The 17321-nt window shown below is 37.0% G+C and overlaps 1 protein-coding gene across 2 annotated transcripts in view; it reads left to right on the forward strand.

Moving 5' to 3' along the window:
• Positions 1-6888: 6888 nt before the first annotated feature.
• Positions 6889-17321, forward strand: part of LOC143247514 (rho guanine nucleotide exchange factor osg-1-like) — an 87017-nt gene continuing 76584 nt past the window's right edge. For both annotated transcript variants that reach the window (XM_076495764.1, XM_076495763.1), the window contains exon 1: positions 6889-9491. In XM_076495764.1, coding sequence (XP_076351879.1) covers positions 9360-9491 — 132 coding nt within the window. In that variant the 5' untranslated portion in view covers positions 6889-9359. The remainder of the gene's footprint in view (positions 9492-17321) is intronic.

Here is a 17321-nt window from a genome sequence, read left to right on the forward strand (position 1 = left end):
ACGGTTTCTGTTTTACAAGGAAATGGCTAAATTGTTTTCCATTATTCCTGGTGAAATATTTAACCATCTCTGCCTCTCTCTTATATTGCACTTGTGGTTCCAAAAGACGATTGGACTGTGAATCCATATAATTTTGAGTTCTTGGGCGCGTTATAAGAATGACAGTCAAATTTCACTATTTGACAGACACGAGTGTCCTTTGTATTGGCAGTGGACGATGTTCACCATTTGCCTCCATCTACTCTGTTAGTTCAGAGTTATGACAGCCATGCGCAGATGGATGTTGTGTAGCGCGAAAACCTGAAGCAAACAAACAAGCAATTAAGAAAGAAAGAGCACATTGTGGTTGCGTGTCAACTAAATTAAACTGAGAACAAGGAAAGTGAGTTATTGTTCTGAGCTTTGCCTCCCACAGTAATTAATCAAAAACATACATAAACACACACACACAACAACAGATTAATCTCAAGATGAAACTGGTGAACTTGACGAAAGAGAACATATTTTTCACGACGCATAATAATTGAACAGAATGCATGCAATGTTTTGGTATAGTTGATATTAATAAAAACAAGGTAATCGATAACGTAAGAACGCAGAAAGAGAAATGTTTGTTTGTTTTTTTTTTAATTTCGCGCAAAGCTACTCGAGGGCTCTCTGCGCCAGCCGTCCCTAATTTAGCAGTATAAGACCAGAGGGAAGGCAGCTAGTCATCACCACCCACCGCCAACCTTTTGGGATACTCTTTTACCAACGAACAGAGGAATGGACCGTTACATTATAACGCCCCCACGGCTGGGAGGGCGAGCATGTTTGGTGCGACCGGGATTCGAACCCGCGACCCTCGGATTACGAGTCAAACGCCTTAACCACCTGGCCATCTAGGGCCTAGAAAGAGAAATATTTAGGTTCAATGCCAGTCAACACAACTACGTTGAACGGCTATTTGAAGCCTCAACTTTCTTGGTAGGTTCTACAAAATATTCGAAATAAAAAGGTATTCATTTCTTTAATGTTTTGCAGTAGTGCAACAAATATATATATATATATATAACTTAATCCATTAAATTAATAGTTAGGCACCTAATTGTAATTGGAACTTTAATTCTAAAAAAAAAAAAAACGTATTTAGGAGAGGATGTTGGTCCGACGAAATGACTAAGAAATATATCTCACATTTCTAAATGCTGTAGTTATACAGTAATTTCCTTGAATTCCATTTTATAAATAATAATCCCCTATGCTGAGTAGAACTATTTTTCCTCGCGTTAACATTTCCTTTATACAAAAAAAGAAATTATCATAGTGATAAATGAATCTCTTGAACATTTTAGTACAATCCTGCTGTTGTGAAAATGTATGTATTACATTTGATGTTTATTTTGGACATTATCTTCGTAATTTTCAAACATTACATCACAAAATAGTTTTGTAAAAATAATACTGCTCATAACAGAGGGTTTTATATTTGACAAAAAAAAATCAACCCGAAAGAACAACAACATGGAAATCAGAGTTTGACTGTAAAGTTACTTTCAATGTACCCATTTCATTGTGGGATCAAGTTTATTTACGTTATGAAAGGGTTTTTCATTATCTACAGCTTGTTGGTGTTATTAATACTATTTCCTTTCACCCGGGCAAGCGTGAGAACATTTTCTCATCAACCTGATATCAACCACCCTAAAATTTTAGTCACCACGGACGACCGGTTTATCTTGAAGCTGTTATAAGATACCTTCTCTCTCTCCTTTATCCGGAGGCCCGGCATGGCCAGGTGGATAAGGCACTCGACTCGTAATATGAGGATCGCGGGTTCAAATCCCTTTCACATCACACATGCTCGCCCTTTCAGCCGTGGGGGCGTTATAATGTGACGGTCATTCTCACTATTCGCTGGTAAAAGAGTAGCTCAAGAGTTATCAGTGGGTGGTGATGACTAGCTACCTTCACTCTAGTCTTACACTGCTAAATTAGCTTTGCGCGAAATTAAAAAAAAAACAAACAAACAAACTCATTCTTTTTTTCCAACTATGCTATCTCTCCCTAGAGTGGCGCGCCGCACAGCGGACAATTGTTGTGGTACTAGTATACTGGTTTCTTTCTCTATCCGTTATATGTACCGATGTTCAAAATTTCACTGGAGAGATGTACAGAGCTTTTTCTCCAGCGGTACAGCGATAAGTCTGCGGACTTACAGCACTAGAAACCGGGTTTCGATACCCTGGTTAGTAGAGCACAAATAGCTCATAATGTAGCTATGTGCTTAACTTTAAACAACAACAACAACAACAACAAAAAAACGTTTTGTTTGTTTGTTGTTAAGCGCAAAACTATGCAATGGGTTACTGTGCTCTGATCACCGCGGAGGTCGAAACCTGAATTTTAGCGTTATAAATCCATCAACTTCCCGCTCAGCTAATAGATCGGGGGTTAAATTTGTTTATGAGTTCAGAACATTTTGTATGAGCAATTCAATTATAAAATATTGTTGGAATGCGGTGAACTGTTGTATGATCTTAGCATTTCATTCAGTTTCTGCTAGCACATCAGTGCATTGTTGTCAGGTTTTTTCAGAGGTTTAGAGAGATTCAGGCCTTTTCCGAGGACCCTGGTTCTTATAATAATAACATTAATAAAAACAAGACGCATGAAAAAAAAGACAATCATTAGTCCAAAACAAAAAGTGAAACGCAATTTGAATATTTTTTGTTGAGTATATATTTATTAACATTATTTAATATTTAATAAATGTTTTTTCTAGCCTTTTCTGTACATAAAAAAAACAGTCGCGAAACTTAGCAAATGTAAAGAAAAACAACAAGCAAATAAATGTCTTAATTTTGAAACTGCTTTTGATTTTAAACCCGGGGCAAATGGCTCTCTTTGCCTCTTCCTCCTCTTACTTGTCCTAATTTTTGTTCCTTTCACACCAAACATGCTCGCCCTTTCAGCCGTGGGGTTGTTATAATGTGACGATCAATCCTACTATTCATTGGTAAGATAGTAACCCAAGAGTTGGCGGTGGGTGGTGATGACTAGCTGCCTTCCCTCTAATCTTGCACTGTTAAATTAGAAACGGCTAGCACAGACAACCTTCATGTAGCGTTGCGCGAAATTCAAAACAAACCAAACCCTAATTTTTGTTAAATCAGTTGGCATAATGGTTGAAAGTGTATTAGAAAATATATGCACACACTTAAAGATAATATAAGATTGTAACATTTTGTAGAGTGGATAAAAATGTTAGCTATCAGACATCATAAAGTAGATGGCCCGTCATGGCCAAGTGTGTTAAGGCATTCGACTCGTATTCCTAGTGTCGCGGGTTCGAATCCCGATCACACCAAACATGCTTGCCCTTTCAGCCGTAGAGGCGTTATAATGTGACAGTCAATCCCACTATTCGTTGGTAAAAGAGTAGCCCAAGAGCTGGCGGTTGGTGATGATGACTAGCTGCCTTCCCTCTAGTCTTACGCTGCTAAATTAGGGACGTCTTGCGCAGATAGCCCTCACAAACAAACAGACAGAAGCATTTTGTAGCAAGGAACATTTAATTGTAACTTTTCATTAAATATATGGAAGCAAATAGTTGAAAGTTATGAAAGTTACTTTACTTTTTCAAATATTATACTGCATTTCATAATAATCATGAAAGTATTTTATTTTATGGATGGAAGTAAATTGTAGAAAATATATTTTTTTTAATTGTTACATTTCTTGCAATAGACGGGAATATAGAGAAGAAAGTTATGTTTATTTTTTCTATTTTATAAACATTATTTCAGCAAATCTTCAGCGTAGGTACAATTGAATGTAATTTAATATAGAATATTTTAAACTTAGTATACCCGAATGAGTTTTAAAATAGACAAATTAATTTCGATCAGTTTTATTTTGAACAGTTTGTGCATTTTTTTTTTTAAATATAAGAACACAATAAGACTTTTTACTGTCTCGATGAATCGTCTGGTATATTTATTTTCCAAGTATTCGTTGCTACAAGGTCGTTTTCTTAAAACATCGAACATAAAGAACGTTCTAGAGAGGCCTGAAAATGATGGAAGCCATATGGATGCTATGTCAGTAGTCCTTGCAAAGAGGAAGGACTGTAAATCCCAACATCTTGGTTGTTTTTTGTCGTTCAAAATCAATTACAGTCTTACTTGCCATTTTGTTATATTGAGCGACATCTATCGTGAAAATATATAACGTACTATTCGGCTAGCGTGATCGTTTTCCATTTAAAGTTCACTTACATCGAACATCCGATAAAGAAAATTGTTGTTTTCTTCTGAACACCCTTCACAACTGATGAGTTTCAGCGCCGCAGTAGTTTTAAAACGAAACGCACAGTCATCAACTATCACTGTCCTGTAATTAATGATTTATTTAGCCACGTGCTAGATCACTTCCAGTAACCGTTATCACGTGGTTTATCTGTAACTTAATCTTTCTTCTGATCTCTGTTGATCCTTTACTGTTCTTGGCAGATGTCCGATCATTGTTGAGCTATGAATGGACTAAACCTAGACAAAGAAAACAAAAACCCAAGGAAAACTCTGAGCTACGTCACACAGTGAAATGTTGCACAAAATGACAGGTTGTTATCAGAGGCAGTTGATGCATAGTTTGGTGTTTTTTGCTAGCCGTCCATAATTTTAAGGTAATATACTAGAGGGAAAGCAATTAGTCATACCACCCACCGCCAATTCCTGGGTAACTATTTACTAACGAGGCCCGGCATGGCCAGGTAGTTAGGGTGCTCGACCCCTAATATGAAGGTCGCGGGTTCGAATCCTCGTCACACCAAACATGCTCGCCCTTTCAGCCGTGGGGGGTTATAATGTGACGATCAATCCCACTATTCATTGGTAAAAGAGAAGCCCAACGGTTGGCGGTGGGTGGTGATGACTAGCTGCCTTACCTCTCGTCTTACGCTGCTGAATTAGGGACGGCTAGCGCAGATAGCCCTCGTGTAGCTTTGCGCGAAATTCAAAGCGTGATTGTTTGTAATCTTATAACTTTCTTACGGTTGTAAGGAGCGAGCATATTCGGTGAGAGGACTCGAACCCACGACCCACAGAATGCGAGTCCAGCAGCCTGACCACTAGGCCATGTCAGGGCTCGTGTACTACCATCATACAAGTTATGTTTCAATCTATATTTGTGTCAGTGATAGCTCTAACGGCCATTTTGTCACGTGTATTGTGGCATTCTTTGTATGATGCGGAAATTAAACATTCAGGTACGAAACACAGACGTATTTGAAAAGCAATAAATGTTAATGAGGGTTGAGGAGGCTCCGAAGTTATTAAATTAATAGAATATATTACAAATGCTACAACACCACCGTTGAGTATACCACATGTAGTGTCTGTACTAAATTAAACGTGCTACGTCAATAGTTCGCGCAAACGTCACTTTCACAACTAGCCTATACTAGTCATACTCGTGTAAATTCAATGTAACACCACTTTTGACGATATACGTCAGCACGGCTACCCTATAGCGAGAAACGTAGACGCTAAATGATCGAAAGTGTGAGTTTCACGTGTACATAAACAGGAATGTGGGCTGTCATATGGATAGTTTGCAAATTATCTAGGAAATGTTCAGTAACGGTAGTGAGTTAAATACAGAAATAAATAAACGGTCCCGTAAATAATTAGTCATGAGAAGCATATCCACCAAAGCCACCACTGCTATAGATCGAACCTGTATTTGTTTAGCTGAATTTCAGTTAGTTTCTATCATATACAGTGTATATACTTTAATTTATAACAGACTAAGAAATGTTACTTCAAACGATTTCGTAATTACTTGTTTCATCGTAAAAGTTACAATTTACTTTTGTGCAGTTGTTGTTTTGAAGTAAGCACAAAGCTACACAATGGGCTATCTGTGCTCTGCCCACCACGAGTATCGAAACCCGGTTTTTAGCGTTGTAAGTCCGCAGACGTACCGCTGAGCCACTGGGGAGCTACTTTTGTGTAACCTATCTAGAAGTCACACCAAGACCTGATTAAGGGTTTTATTGGACCTAAGCTTATAGAGGCCCTCTCGAGACAGGACCTCTACGTGCAATACATTTATAGTTAGAGGTTAAGAGCTAAAGGCCCCCTAATTAGTGTGAGGCCCTGGGCTTCAGCCCGGTACCTCATGCCTGAATCCGGGGTTGGATCACACTATTTATCATCTTAATAAAACGAATAATGCTACACTTCTACTCTTGCTATTATTTAACGTTACAATGATAAAAGATCACAAAATTGTTTATTCAAAAGTCAGAGACAAATCTTTTATTTGTAGTTTTCAAAATGAGCAAGATACTTTTAACAAAACATTTAATACATAGTTTGAGAAAACTAAAATCATATTAAGTATAAATCTTACAAAATGAATTTTTTAGAAGTTCATTTAGTATGTTGTTGTTGCACAACACTATCCAAAGTACTCTCTGGATTCTGCCCACCACGGAGAATCGAACCCCCATTGTAACTCAGTAAATTTACCACTGATCCACCAGGGACTTCACTCACTAGTAATTCGGAGCTCTTGTTGTTTGTTGTCATAAATTTCGTATATATTTGTATATTTGAGGTGAGTCTATGATTTACAACGCTAAAATCAGGGGTTCTATTTCTCCTCCGTGAACTCAGCAGATAGCCTGATGTGGCTTTGCTGTAAAAAAAGTTTTGATCGAATGTGAAGTTTAAACAAAAGGAAATGTGATAAAAAGTTATTTAAGAGAGAAACTTGTAATTATTATAACATTGTTACAATGTGGATCCATCAGGGTAACTATGGTTACGAGCACGCGCATTTGGAATTGCAGAAGCTTATTATACAAAGAAGCTCTTCGAGCAGACAGAAAGAACACTGTTATTCCAGTCGCCAGCCGGTAATATCTAACGTAGCGGACCTTGTTTGGAAGGTCGAAGTTTCGTAAGTTTCGAGTTGAAATACCCTATTGATCGGTATTTTATTTTTGTTTTTCGGAATAATTTAAACCTGCTTAATATTGTGGCGACACTGTATTGATGAGAAAACTGATCATTCACTGCAGTAACTCTTAAATAACTTGAAGAAAAGATAAGGAGTTTTGAAAGTAAAACGGACCCTTCAGTGCATGCTCAATCTTTGAAAATATTTCGCTTTCTGTCATTGGACGATATAATGTCTTGTTTAGTTCAATGTCTTGATTCAGACGGACGTGTCTTATTGTGTGAATTTTAAGTGTTTGCCTCTGATCACCGCAAAATTGCCACACGGTATTTAATCAAATGTGTGCGATGAACAGTTCTGGTGAAATCATATCGTTGTTTTAGAAGCCAGTCTATGTTTTCTTTGCATCGCAAGTTAAAACAGAATATATTGAGCAAATGGTTAATAAGAAAGTTACACTCTTATTTTCACCGAAGCAATATGGCGTTTTACATTTGAAGTGACAAGAAATCCTTAAGTAAGGGATGAATCAAGTTTCTTTGGGTTTCTATACCAGTACGAGATTTTGTATTTAGACAAATAGAAGACATATTAGGTCGTTTGAAGATGTTTTTTGTTTTTTTTTCAACTGACTTATATCCAAGTATCAAGTTATCAAAATTAAATACTGAGGAGTGACTCAGCAGATGATATGCGGGATTTCTCTTGAAAAACACATTTTTGATACACTCCAGCTTTTATTTAAACATTTAACAAGAAACGTTGTGTTGGTACCAGATTTTTGTCAAGTAGACAGTTCGTAATGTGATGCAGAAATGGAGAACGAAAACCAAAGTTGGTGTTTGTAACAGTCTATTCTGAAACGTATAAAAAAAACATCACGAGGAAACTGAAAACATTGACACTACCAGAAGTGTGAATTTCCTATATAGTGTAAAGAGTTGTATTTGTGCAATATCAGAAACTATCTCTGAGATTATTTGTGACAGATTAACATGTACGAAAACCAACTTTGAAGAGTGAATTCTGAAAAGAATTAATTACGAAATGATCCAACCAAAAGTTTGAGAATTCCAAGGAAAATAAAGTAATAACATACTTCTTAGTGTCATTAGGTGTATGAACTTCGCTAACCTTGGCAGGCGATTTATGGACAGAGTTCACGAAACCAAAATACTTGTTGACGTTGTTGTATTCTTTAACCATAAATGGTTGTGCCTGATTTTAAATCGATGGTAAATTTGGTGACCACTAAAATTTATTTAAAAGAATTGCTGCGAGTTTTTTCTCTTAGTTTACTGAAAGAAAACATCAAAAGTTCTATAGGTTTGATCCTGAGTTTTCTCCTGTTCAAAATGATCTCATGTTGTTAGTTTTCAAGCCAGCTATGTCTCATGTCTGTCATGTCCAGTTTTTGTTTGCAGTTAAGTGTATTTAATCTTCTTTATATGTTTCTTTTTCTGAACTAACTTACGAACACTAGTCTTTAACAGAAAAAATCAATAGCTGTGGAGAACAGGAAGAATAATTGATGGATTGGTTGTGTTTATAAACGAGAGGAAAATATTCTGGCGAGTATTTATTAGGCGTTACTTAATACGATTTTATAGTCCTGTTGAGCTATAAACCATGAGATCCTTTTAGTTCTGTTGTTCTCCAACTTTAAGAGAACCTTCGGGCTCTCTTGTATCGTAAACTTTATGAAGTCTTTCTAGTTACTTTGTAACATCAACTCCATGAGGTCTTTTTAATTCTAGTACCATCAGTTCTACTAGGAACTCCCAGTTCTGTTGTACTGCTAACTCTATGATAATGTTTTTAGTTTGGTTGCAACACACATTATACCAGGACATTATGGTTTTGCTACCACCAATTCTACGAAGAATTCTCAGTCTTTTAGTGCTGCCAACTGTACGAGCACTTCTAGTTGTGGAGATCTAATTTTCTGTAGCACCAACACTACGAACCGTTCTGGTGAAGCTATAAGGACGTCTCAGTGTAACCAAAAGTGTAAAGTGAATGGCATAAAATATCTAAACATTTCTCTAATTGACAATCTAAACTCCTTGTTACGTTTTGAAATCTCAACAAATAAATTTCATAGATTTTTTTTTATCCAATACCGAGACCTTTGAAACGATTGCTGATGGAAAGTACTGTAAAAATGTCACTAGATTGACTCTTAACAAACTACAATCCAACAAAAGAAGGTTTCTCTGTCATTTTGAAATAGCATATTGGCTTTATATTCATCTGTGTTACCAAAGAAAACTACTGTTGTTACGGATTATGAATTGAAGCAACTGGATGTCAAGTCCATTTACCAGATTTCAACTACCAAGAATCATCACAAGTGTCATTGCTGTCAAGTTATTGAATAAAACTGAGTTTCTTATAGTGGATGGCTGGCCATGCTGTCCTTTACAAAAAGGTACAGTAAACGAGCAAAAAGTGACCCATGGATTTCGGATCGTATTCGTCGTTACTTCTTCTGTAAGAGGAGATTCACCTTTGGTGCTAACACTCTACTGTTAGAAAATACGGTAATTATTGTATTCATCATTTTTAAACATGATTTAATGTCCGCATAATGTATACAAATTTATCATGAGCAAGCATATTTATCTAGGACTTTCTTTATTATTTCATCAGACATTCTGCTGTTTTGTAGTTGAAACACTCAAATTATCTATTTAATTTTATATTATATATTATTGTTTGAATCCACATATTACAAAGTATTGACTTGTTTTATATTATTTCTGTGGGGTGAGGGGTTGGCGGAAATTAGTGCATTTGGTTGCAATGTTCATAACATTTATGGTTAAGTTATACTTCATGTATTTCATAATACTAGATTGATTATAATTATTTGTAGTTGAACAATTAAACCAATAATAAAGCTCCACAGTGGACTATCTGTGCTCTGCCCACCATGGGTATCGAAACCTGGATTCGAGCGTTGTGAATCTGAAAACATTTCGTTGTGCTGCAGCGGGGATGTTATTAAGAGACCCTGTATCCAACAACTCTATAGACCCACAAGCAAAATAGTTCATAAATAGCTTAAAATGTTTATGGACAAAAGAAAATGTTTTAGGAACTGACGGTCCTTCGAGACATTTTAATCCAATCTTACACAAAGTCTTACTCACTTATCCTTCAAGTCTGGTAATATTAAGTGAGTAATGATACGTGGAGCTATTTATGTTGAACCATCAGATGAGTAACAGCAACGTTTTGTGCTCTTCATGTTGAACAATCAGATGAGTAACAGTAACGTGTTGTGCTCTTCATGTTGAACAATCAGATGAGTAACAGTAACGTGTTGTGCTCTTCATGTTGAACCATCAGATGAGTAACAGTAACGTTTTGTGCTCTTCATGTTGAACCATCAGATGAGTAACAGTAACGTTTTGTGCTCTTCATGTTGAACCATCAGATGAGTAACAGTAACGTTTTGTGCTCTTCATGTTGAACCATCAGATGAGTAACAGTAACGTTTTGTGCTCTTCATGTTGAACCATCAGATGAGTAACAGTAATGTTTTGTGCTCTTCATGTTGAACCATCAGATGAGTAACAGTAACGTGTTGTGCTCTTCATGTTGAACCATCAGATGAGTAACAGTAACGTTTTGTGCTCTTCATGTTGAACCATCAGATGAGTAACAGTAATGTTTTGTGCTCTTCATGTTGAACCATCAGATGAGTAACAGTAACGTGTTGTGCTCTTCATGTTGAACCATCAGATGAGTAACAGTAACGTTTTGTGCTCTTCATGTTGAACCATCAGATGAGTAACAGTAACGTTTTGTGTTCTTCATGTTGAACCATCAGATGAGTAACAGTAACGTGTTGTGCTCTTCATGTTGAACCATCAGATGAGTAACAGTAACGTTTTGTGCTCTTCATGTTGAACCATCAGATGAGTAACAGTAATGTTTTGTGTTCTTCATGTTGAACCATCAGATGAGTAACAGTAACGTGTTGTGCTCTTCATGTTGAACCATCAGATGAGTAACAGTAACGTTTTGTGCTCTTCATGTTGAACCATCAGATGAGTAACAGTAACGTTTTGTGTTCTTCATGTTGAACCATCAGATGAGTAACAGAAACGTGTTGTGCTCTTCATGTTGAACCATCAGATGAGTAACAGTAACGTTTTGTACTCCTCATGTTGAACAATCAGATGAGTAACAGCAACGTTTTGTGCTCTTCATGTTGAACAATCAGATGAGTAACAGCAACGTTTTGTGCTCTTCATGTTGAGCTCCTGAAATGGAAAGAAGAATTTAACTATTATATTTCCAACTTTAAATCATCAGAACAGGTGTATGTTTTGCAACGTGAAGAGTTTTCAGTGGAATACGAAGATATTTAACATGGAAACAACAGTGGCTGTCATAAAATACCCATGTTGACTGACCGGCCAGCAAGCGGAATGGCTGCTTTTACATTACAGGAGCTGCAGCTATTTTATAATTCCAGAAGTACAACCCGCTGAATCTTTGGTTTTCTTAAACACATCTTTATCAAGTGCGTATTATTGGTGCCACGCCCTTTTAACCCATCTGTTTCTACTCTAATGTGCTATGTTGTTGGATGGTTTGCGCCATTAGAAGTTATATTTGTGTTATGTGTCAGTTTTTCGAAGATACTGGAAACCCTGTCCTAAACTCGAGTCTACTTAATGTTTGTTTTGAATTTAGCACGAAGCTACACGAGGGCTATCTGCGTTAGTCGTCCCTAATTTAGCAGTATAAGACTAGATGGAAGGCAGCCAGCTGGTCATCGCCACCAACACCAACTCTTGGGCTACTCCTTTACAAACGAATAGTGGGATTGACCGTAATGTTATAACGCCCCCACGGCTGATAGGGCGAGCATGTGTGGTGTGACGGAGATTCGAACCCAGAGCCCTCAAACTACGAGTCAAGTGCCTTAACCACCTGGCCATCCCGGGGCCAACTTAATATCTGTCACCACTTCTGTGAACTATTTATAAACTTTCTTTCACACACTGGTATCGATATATTGATTAAATATTTCAAACAGACTTTCCCCACTGTTATCTAATATCTTGTTTAGATATTTCATACAAACTTTATACTGTTTTAAATTTCTATTTGTTTCAGATAGACATGACACGATGTCACTGCCACTCAAGTATGACCAACTAACGTTTTACCTCCTCTGTAGATATATATATATAATGTGTAAAGTGATCACAAGAACCTTGCCGGAATCATACCAGACCGTATACCAACAAGAGATTTTTATATTATTCAATGTTTTCGTTAGTATATGATACGGTACTATGCTCTAAATTCGGCCATTCCTGGTACAAGTCGCTAGGCAACACATACTCATTTTCGGTGAAATATTGATACTTTATGACAATCTAGTTTTTCACCCTGGTTTTTCTAACACAACTACATCCTGACCATAATGTGCTTCTCGGCGTTTGCTAAGCCTATTTGCAGCACAGAAACTGTCTCAAGTAATGTATTCTAGTGTCTTTGGACTGATATTTTTATAATAAAAGTGGAACATTCATCTAGAATGGTATTTTATGCGCACTTGGAGTAAACGGAAATCTCTAGAGTATCAGAAATCCCTAGGAATGGATAAAGCTGTTCTTAATTTTCATATAATGATCAGAGATGAGGCAGTCAGCTAACAGCATGGCGTCGCTTTAAGGTCTTCCTTCAGTTTTTATACCGAATAGCAGGTTTGATGGTTATTTTTATAACACGTTCCCAACTATAAAGTAAAAACTATGTTCAAATATATTACTTCTAGAATCTCAAACCTACGAGCGGAACCCCATACATTAACAATTAGGCCTAGCTTTCCAGTCAAAGAAACATGTCTGACGACTAGACTAGAAACGTTATATAAAAAATATTTTGTGCCACACAGCTTTCCGTTGTTTACTCTGTATGGGTCTTAAAATACTCTGGTGGCTTGAACAACTTTAGTTATTCAAATGAGGTGTTATCCTAATCTAAGTTGCCCAAACGATAAATTTCTTGTGTGTGTGTTTGTGTTTTTCTTATAGCAAAGCCACATCGGGCTATCTGCTCAGCCCACCGAGGGGAATCGAACCCCTGATTTTAGCGTTGTAAATCCGGAAACATACCGCTGTACTAGCGGGGGGCAAATTTCTTATGATCAAAGTCTTAACAATGGAGAAGAATAGGCTGGAAACCGACATTTTCATTCGTTTTGTATTTTTGGCAAAGTGCAAGCGTTTCTTTATATATATATATTCTTTCTCTTTTATTAACTTAGTTGTCTAAAATTCTGCGAATTTTTAAAAATATTTCTAGTCCTTAAATTTGTTCTTATGGGGTTGACACTAATGTTCTTGGTTGAAGGGTAGAACAACATTGGAATGTAGATGAACCATATGAGTGATACACATGAATCAACAGTTAATACCCTTGAAGATGAGAACGTTTTTTTATATTAGTGAACATTTCTCTGTCGTTTCAACTTTCTCGTCTGTTTAAGAAGAAGAAAAGATGAGTCCGATGTTTAAATCACTTCAGTCTTTTTCAAGTGCATTTCAACTGATGAATAATTTTAAAAGAAACAACTATATAACTGTCCAGCGCTGAGGTTTATTTAAGAACTGCTAAATTAAAATTAGAGGCTCAGATGACAAAGAGAATCATGACGTATTTGTTAAGTTTGCACAATGACACCATTATGCTTGTATGTACTTTCAACTACCGACTGTATACCATTTATAAATATACAAGTACAAACTTTTATTTCTTGAGAAGGCTTAAGGCAACATTGTAAATATATTAGGTACCGGGTGTGTTAGTATAAGTACAAACCTTTATTTTCTGAGAAAGCTTAAGGCAACATTGTAAATATATTAGATACCGGGTGTGTTAGTATAAGTACAAACCTTTATTTTCTGAGAAGGCTTAAGGCAACATTGTAAATATATTAGGTACCGGGTGTGTTGGTATAAGTACAAACCTTTATTTTCTGAGAAGGCTTAAGGCAACATTGTAAATATATTAGGTACCGGGTGTGTTAGTATAAGTACAAACCTTTATTTTCTGAGAAGGCTTAAGACACTATAAGGGATGTGCCAGGTATCGGTATGTGAATTTGATTACAAGCGTTTATTTCTTGAGAAGTTTTAAGGCAGTAGAGTAGACTTCTGATGAATCCGTATGTCAGTATGAGCAAGAAATATCCTGTCTCGACACGGTTTAAGGAAGTATTTATATGTCAGGGGGTTCAGCTCAGATTTCAAAACTGAGCCATTATTTTGACTATTGCTTACCTTAAAAATTAACAAGACATACAAACAATTGGTCAAACATAATTTGTTAGATTGTTTTTTGTTTTGAATTTCGCGCAAAGCTACACGATGGCTATCTGCACTAGCCGTCCCTAATTTAGCAGTGTAAGACTAGAGGGAAGGCAACTAGTCATCACCACCCACCGCCAACTCTTGGGCTACTCTTTTACCAACGAATAGTGGGATTGGCCATCACATTATAACACCCCCACGACTGAAAGGGCGAGCATGTTTGGTGCGACCGGGATTCGAACCCGCGACCATCGGATTGCGAGTCGAATAATTTGTTAAATTTATAATTCTCTGAATCAGACTATAGTCAATCGAAGTTCAAATGTTAGTCATAAGTTTTTTTACAAACTTAAGAATTATATGTGGGTGACATAGCTTACTTTTTATGTGCAAACATGTATCCCCACCGCTGTGTGGGTCCTACTTCATCTGTCACCTCCAACACCCAGGATAGATTTTATAATCCTGCGTTGTAGCTTATACCCTGAGGTCTTTTCAGTTGATACAACGCTTTCGTTTAATTTGTTTTTGTTTCGGCTTGTTTTTGAGTTAAAGTAACAAATTATATATAAAGTTATATACATTCCCTCAAGGGATCCAGGTCCAGTATAAGACAAGAAAGATAACAATACACCATTTTCAAGCGAAACTACAAATCAAGAAATTGTATACATTTTTATGTAGCCCGGCATCGTCAGATGGTAATGGTACTCGACTCGTAATCTGAGGATAGCGGGTTCGAATCCCTGTCCCATTAAACATACTCACCATTTCAGCTGTCAGGACGTTATAATAATATGGTCAATTCCACTGCTGGCTTGTAAAAAAGAGTAGCTCAAGAGTTGGCGGTGGATAGTGATGACAAGCTGTCTTCACTTTAGTCTTACACTGCTAATTTTGGAACGACTAACGCAGATAGCCATCGTGTAGCTTTTCCCGAAATTCAGAAAACAAACAGCACAACTTGATGTACGTGCTGATAAGAAAACAACGTTTGAATTAAATATTAGTAGTAATGTTGAATGAAAGAGCTGAACTATTAGTAACTCGAATTAATTAACTTTTATAGCTATTTATTTCAAAATAAATAGTTAAATCCTGGATAAAGTTCTGAAAATAAGAAGTGCAAGTTTCAATTATTCTGGGCATAGCGATGTGGGGAATAATCTTACTAAAGGCAAACACAAAAAGTCCTTGTGTAGCTTTGCGTGAAATTCCAAACAAACCGTTTCAAAATCTACAAACGCCAACTAAGCACATTTTCAGAATTTCTTTGACACAAATGACGCCCTTTCAGAGACCAAAGAACCTCTCTATAATGCAAATGGATTGTTAAAGGGAACATTTTGGAGATCTTTATTAACATGTACTAATTTCTCGACGACAATTTTTCCACTGAACATCCCGTCAGGCTACTGGGAGAAGAGCGCCCCCTGGATTCACTGATATTCAAGTAAATGAAGATGAAAATTGTATTTTAAAATAGTCCATAGGGTTTTCATATACTAGTAAACACGGTTTGTCTGTATGAAAGCAAAACTCTATTCAACTGTCTGTTGTGTCCACAACGGCGAATCGATCGAACTCTGGATTTTAGCATTGTAAGTTCTTAAACGTACCGCTATTCCAATGAGTTATAGTAAACACTGAGCTGTTTATTTTATACGTGTATTTTTTTTGCTTTTTATGGTAGAATGCGATGGCGCCACTTGAAATACGTCACGACATCTGATATGTTGAGAAATTTGACAAAATTTTGCTTACAAAACTAGCTCAAACAGTACACGAGAGCTTTTAAAACACGAATTTATGTCATAGTGTGCTAAACGAAATATTTAAATTAATGTTTTATTAATTAATCAGTGACATATTTAAGTCCCCATTTTACGAAGATTCTTCTTTTTGACATATTTTGATGGGTAGTAAACATAAAGGCCCGGCATGGCCCAGCGTGTTAAAGCGTTCGACTCGTAGTCCGAGGGTCGCGGGTTCGAATCCCGGTTGCACCAACATGCTCGCCCTCCTAGCTGTCGGAGCGTTATAATGTGATGGTCAATCCCACTATTCGTTGGTAAAAGAGTAGCCCAAGAGCTCAATTAACAATCAAATAATTATTAGATGCATATAATGCGTTGTTGAGGGTCTGCCTTGTTATATTATGATTAAGTTCATGCCCTTCAAACTTTCACTAATAAGCATCATACACTCAAAATATCGTAAGCAAAAATTGCTAAAACTGCTCTACAACGACAATAGTTATAAACATTAATGGAGACGAAAAACATATCTCATCACTACTACGAAATGTTGGCAAACAGTCAACAGCTGTGTTGAAAAGCATGAAAAAATGCCAACATGAAAGTTTCATGTAGACACTGGCGTTGTTCTTGGCCTGTCTACATGGAGTGTATGGGTAATTGATTCTATTGTACGCAGCCGCTGATGCATATATCTTGTTATTTGACGTGATTTGGTTTGATTTATTTTGTTATGAATTTCGTACAAAGCTATATGAAGGCCATCTACGCTAGCCGTCCCTAAGTTAGCAGTGTAAGACTAGAGGGGCGGCTGCTAGTCATCACCACCCATGACAACTCTTGGGCTACTCTTTTACCAACGAATAGTGGGATTGACCGTAACATTATAACGCCCCCACGGCTGAAAGGGCGAGCATGTTTGGTGCGACAGGAATTCGAACCCACGACCCTCGAATTACGAGTCGAGCTCCGTAACCACCTGGCCATGCCGGGCCGTTATCTGATGTGAAAGATGATGTTCACCTGAGAACCGTTCGACATTTAATCTAGTAGCAGACCTGGAAGTATTATTGAAACTAGCAGAAAAGCAGGGCCATATTAAACTCTGTTTCAAGTGGATACAGTGCCATTATTTAAATGATTGTACAACTGTTGTACAAGAGGCTTTCACACAAATACTTTATAAAATCTTTCAAAGCATCACCTTGCAATCTGAAGGTTACGGGTTCGAATCCCCGTTCCATCAAACATGTTCGTCATTTCAGCCGTCGGGACG

The sequence above is a fragment of the Tachypleus tridentatus genome, chromosome 3 (assembly GCF_004210375.1).
Source record: "Tachypleus tridentatus isolate NWPU-2018 chromosome 3, ASM421037v1, whole genome shotgun sequence".
NCBI classification, from domain to species: domain Eukaryota; kingdom Metazoa; phylum Arthropoda; class Merostomata; order Xiphosura; family Limulidae; genus Tachypleus; species Tachypleus tridentatus.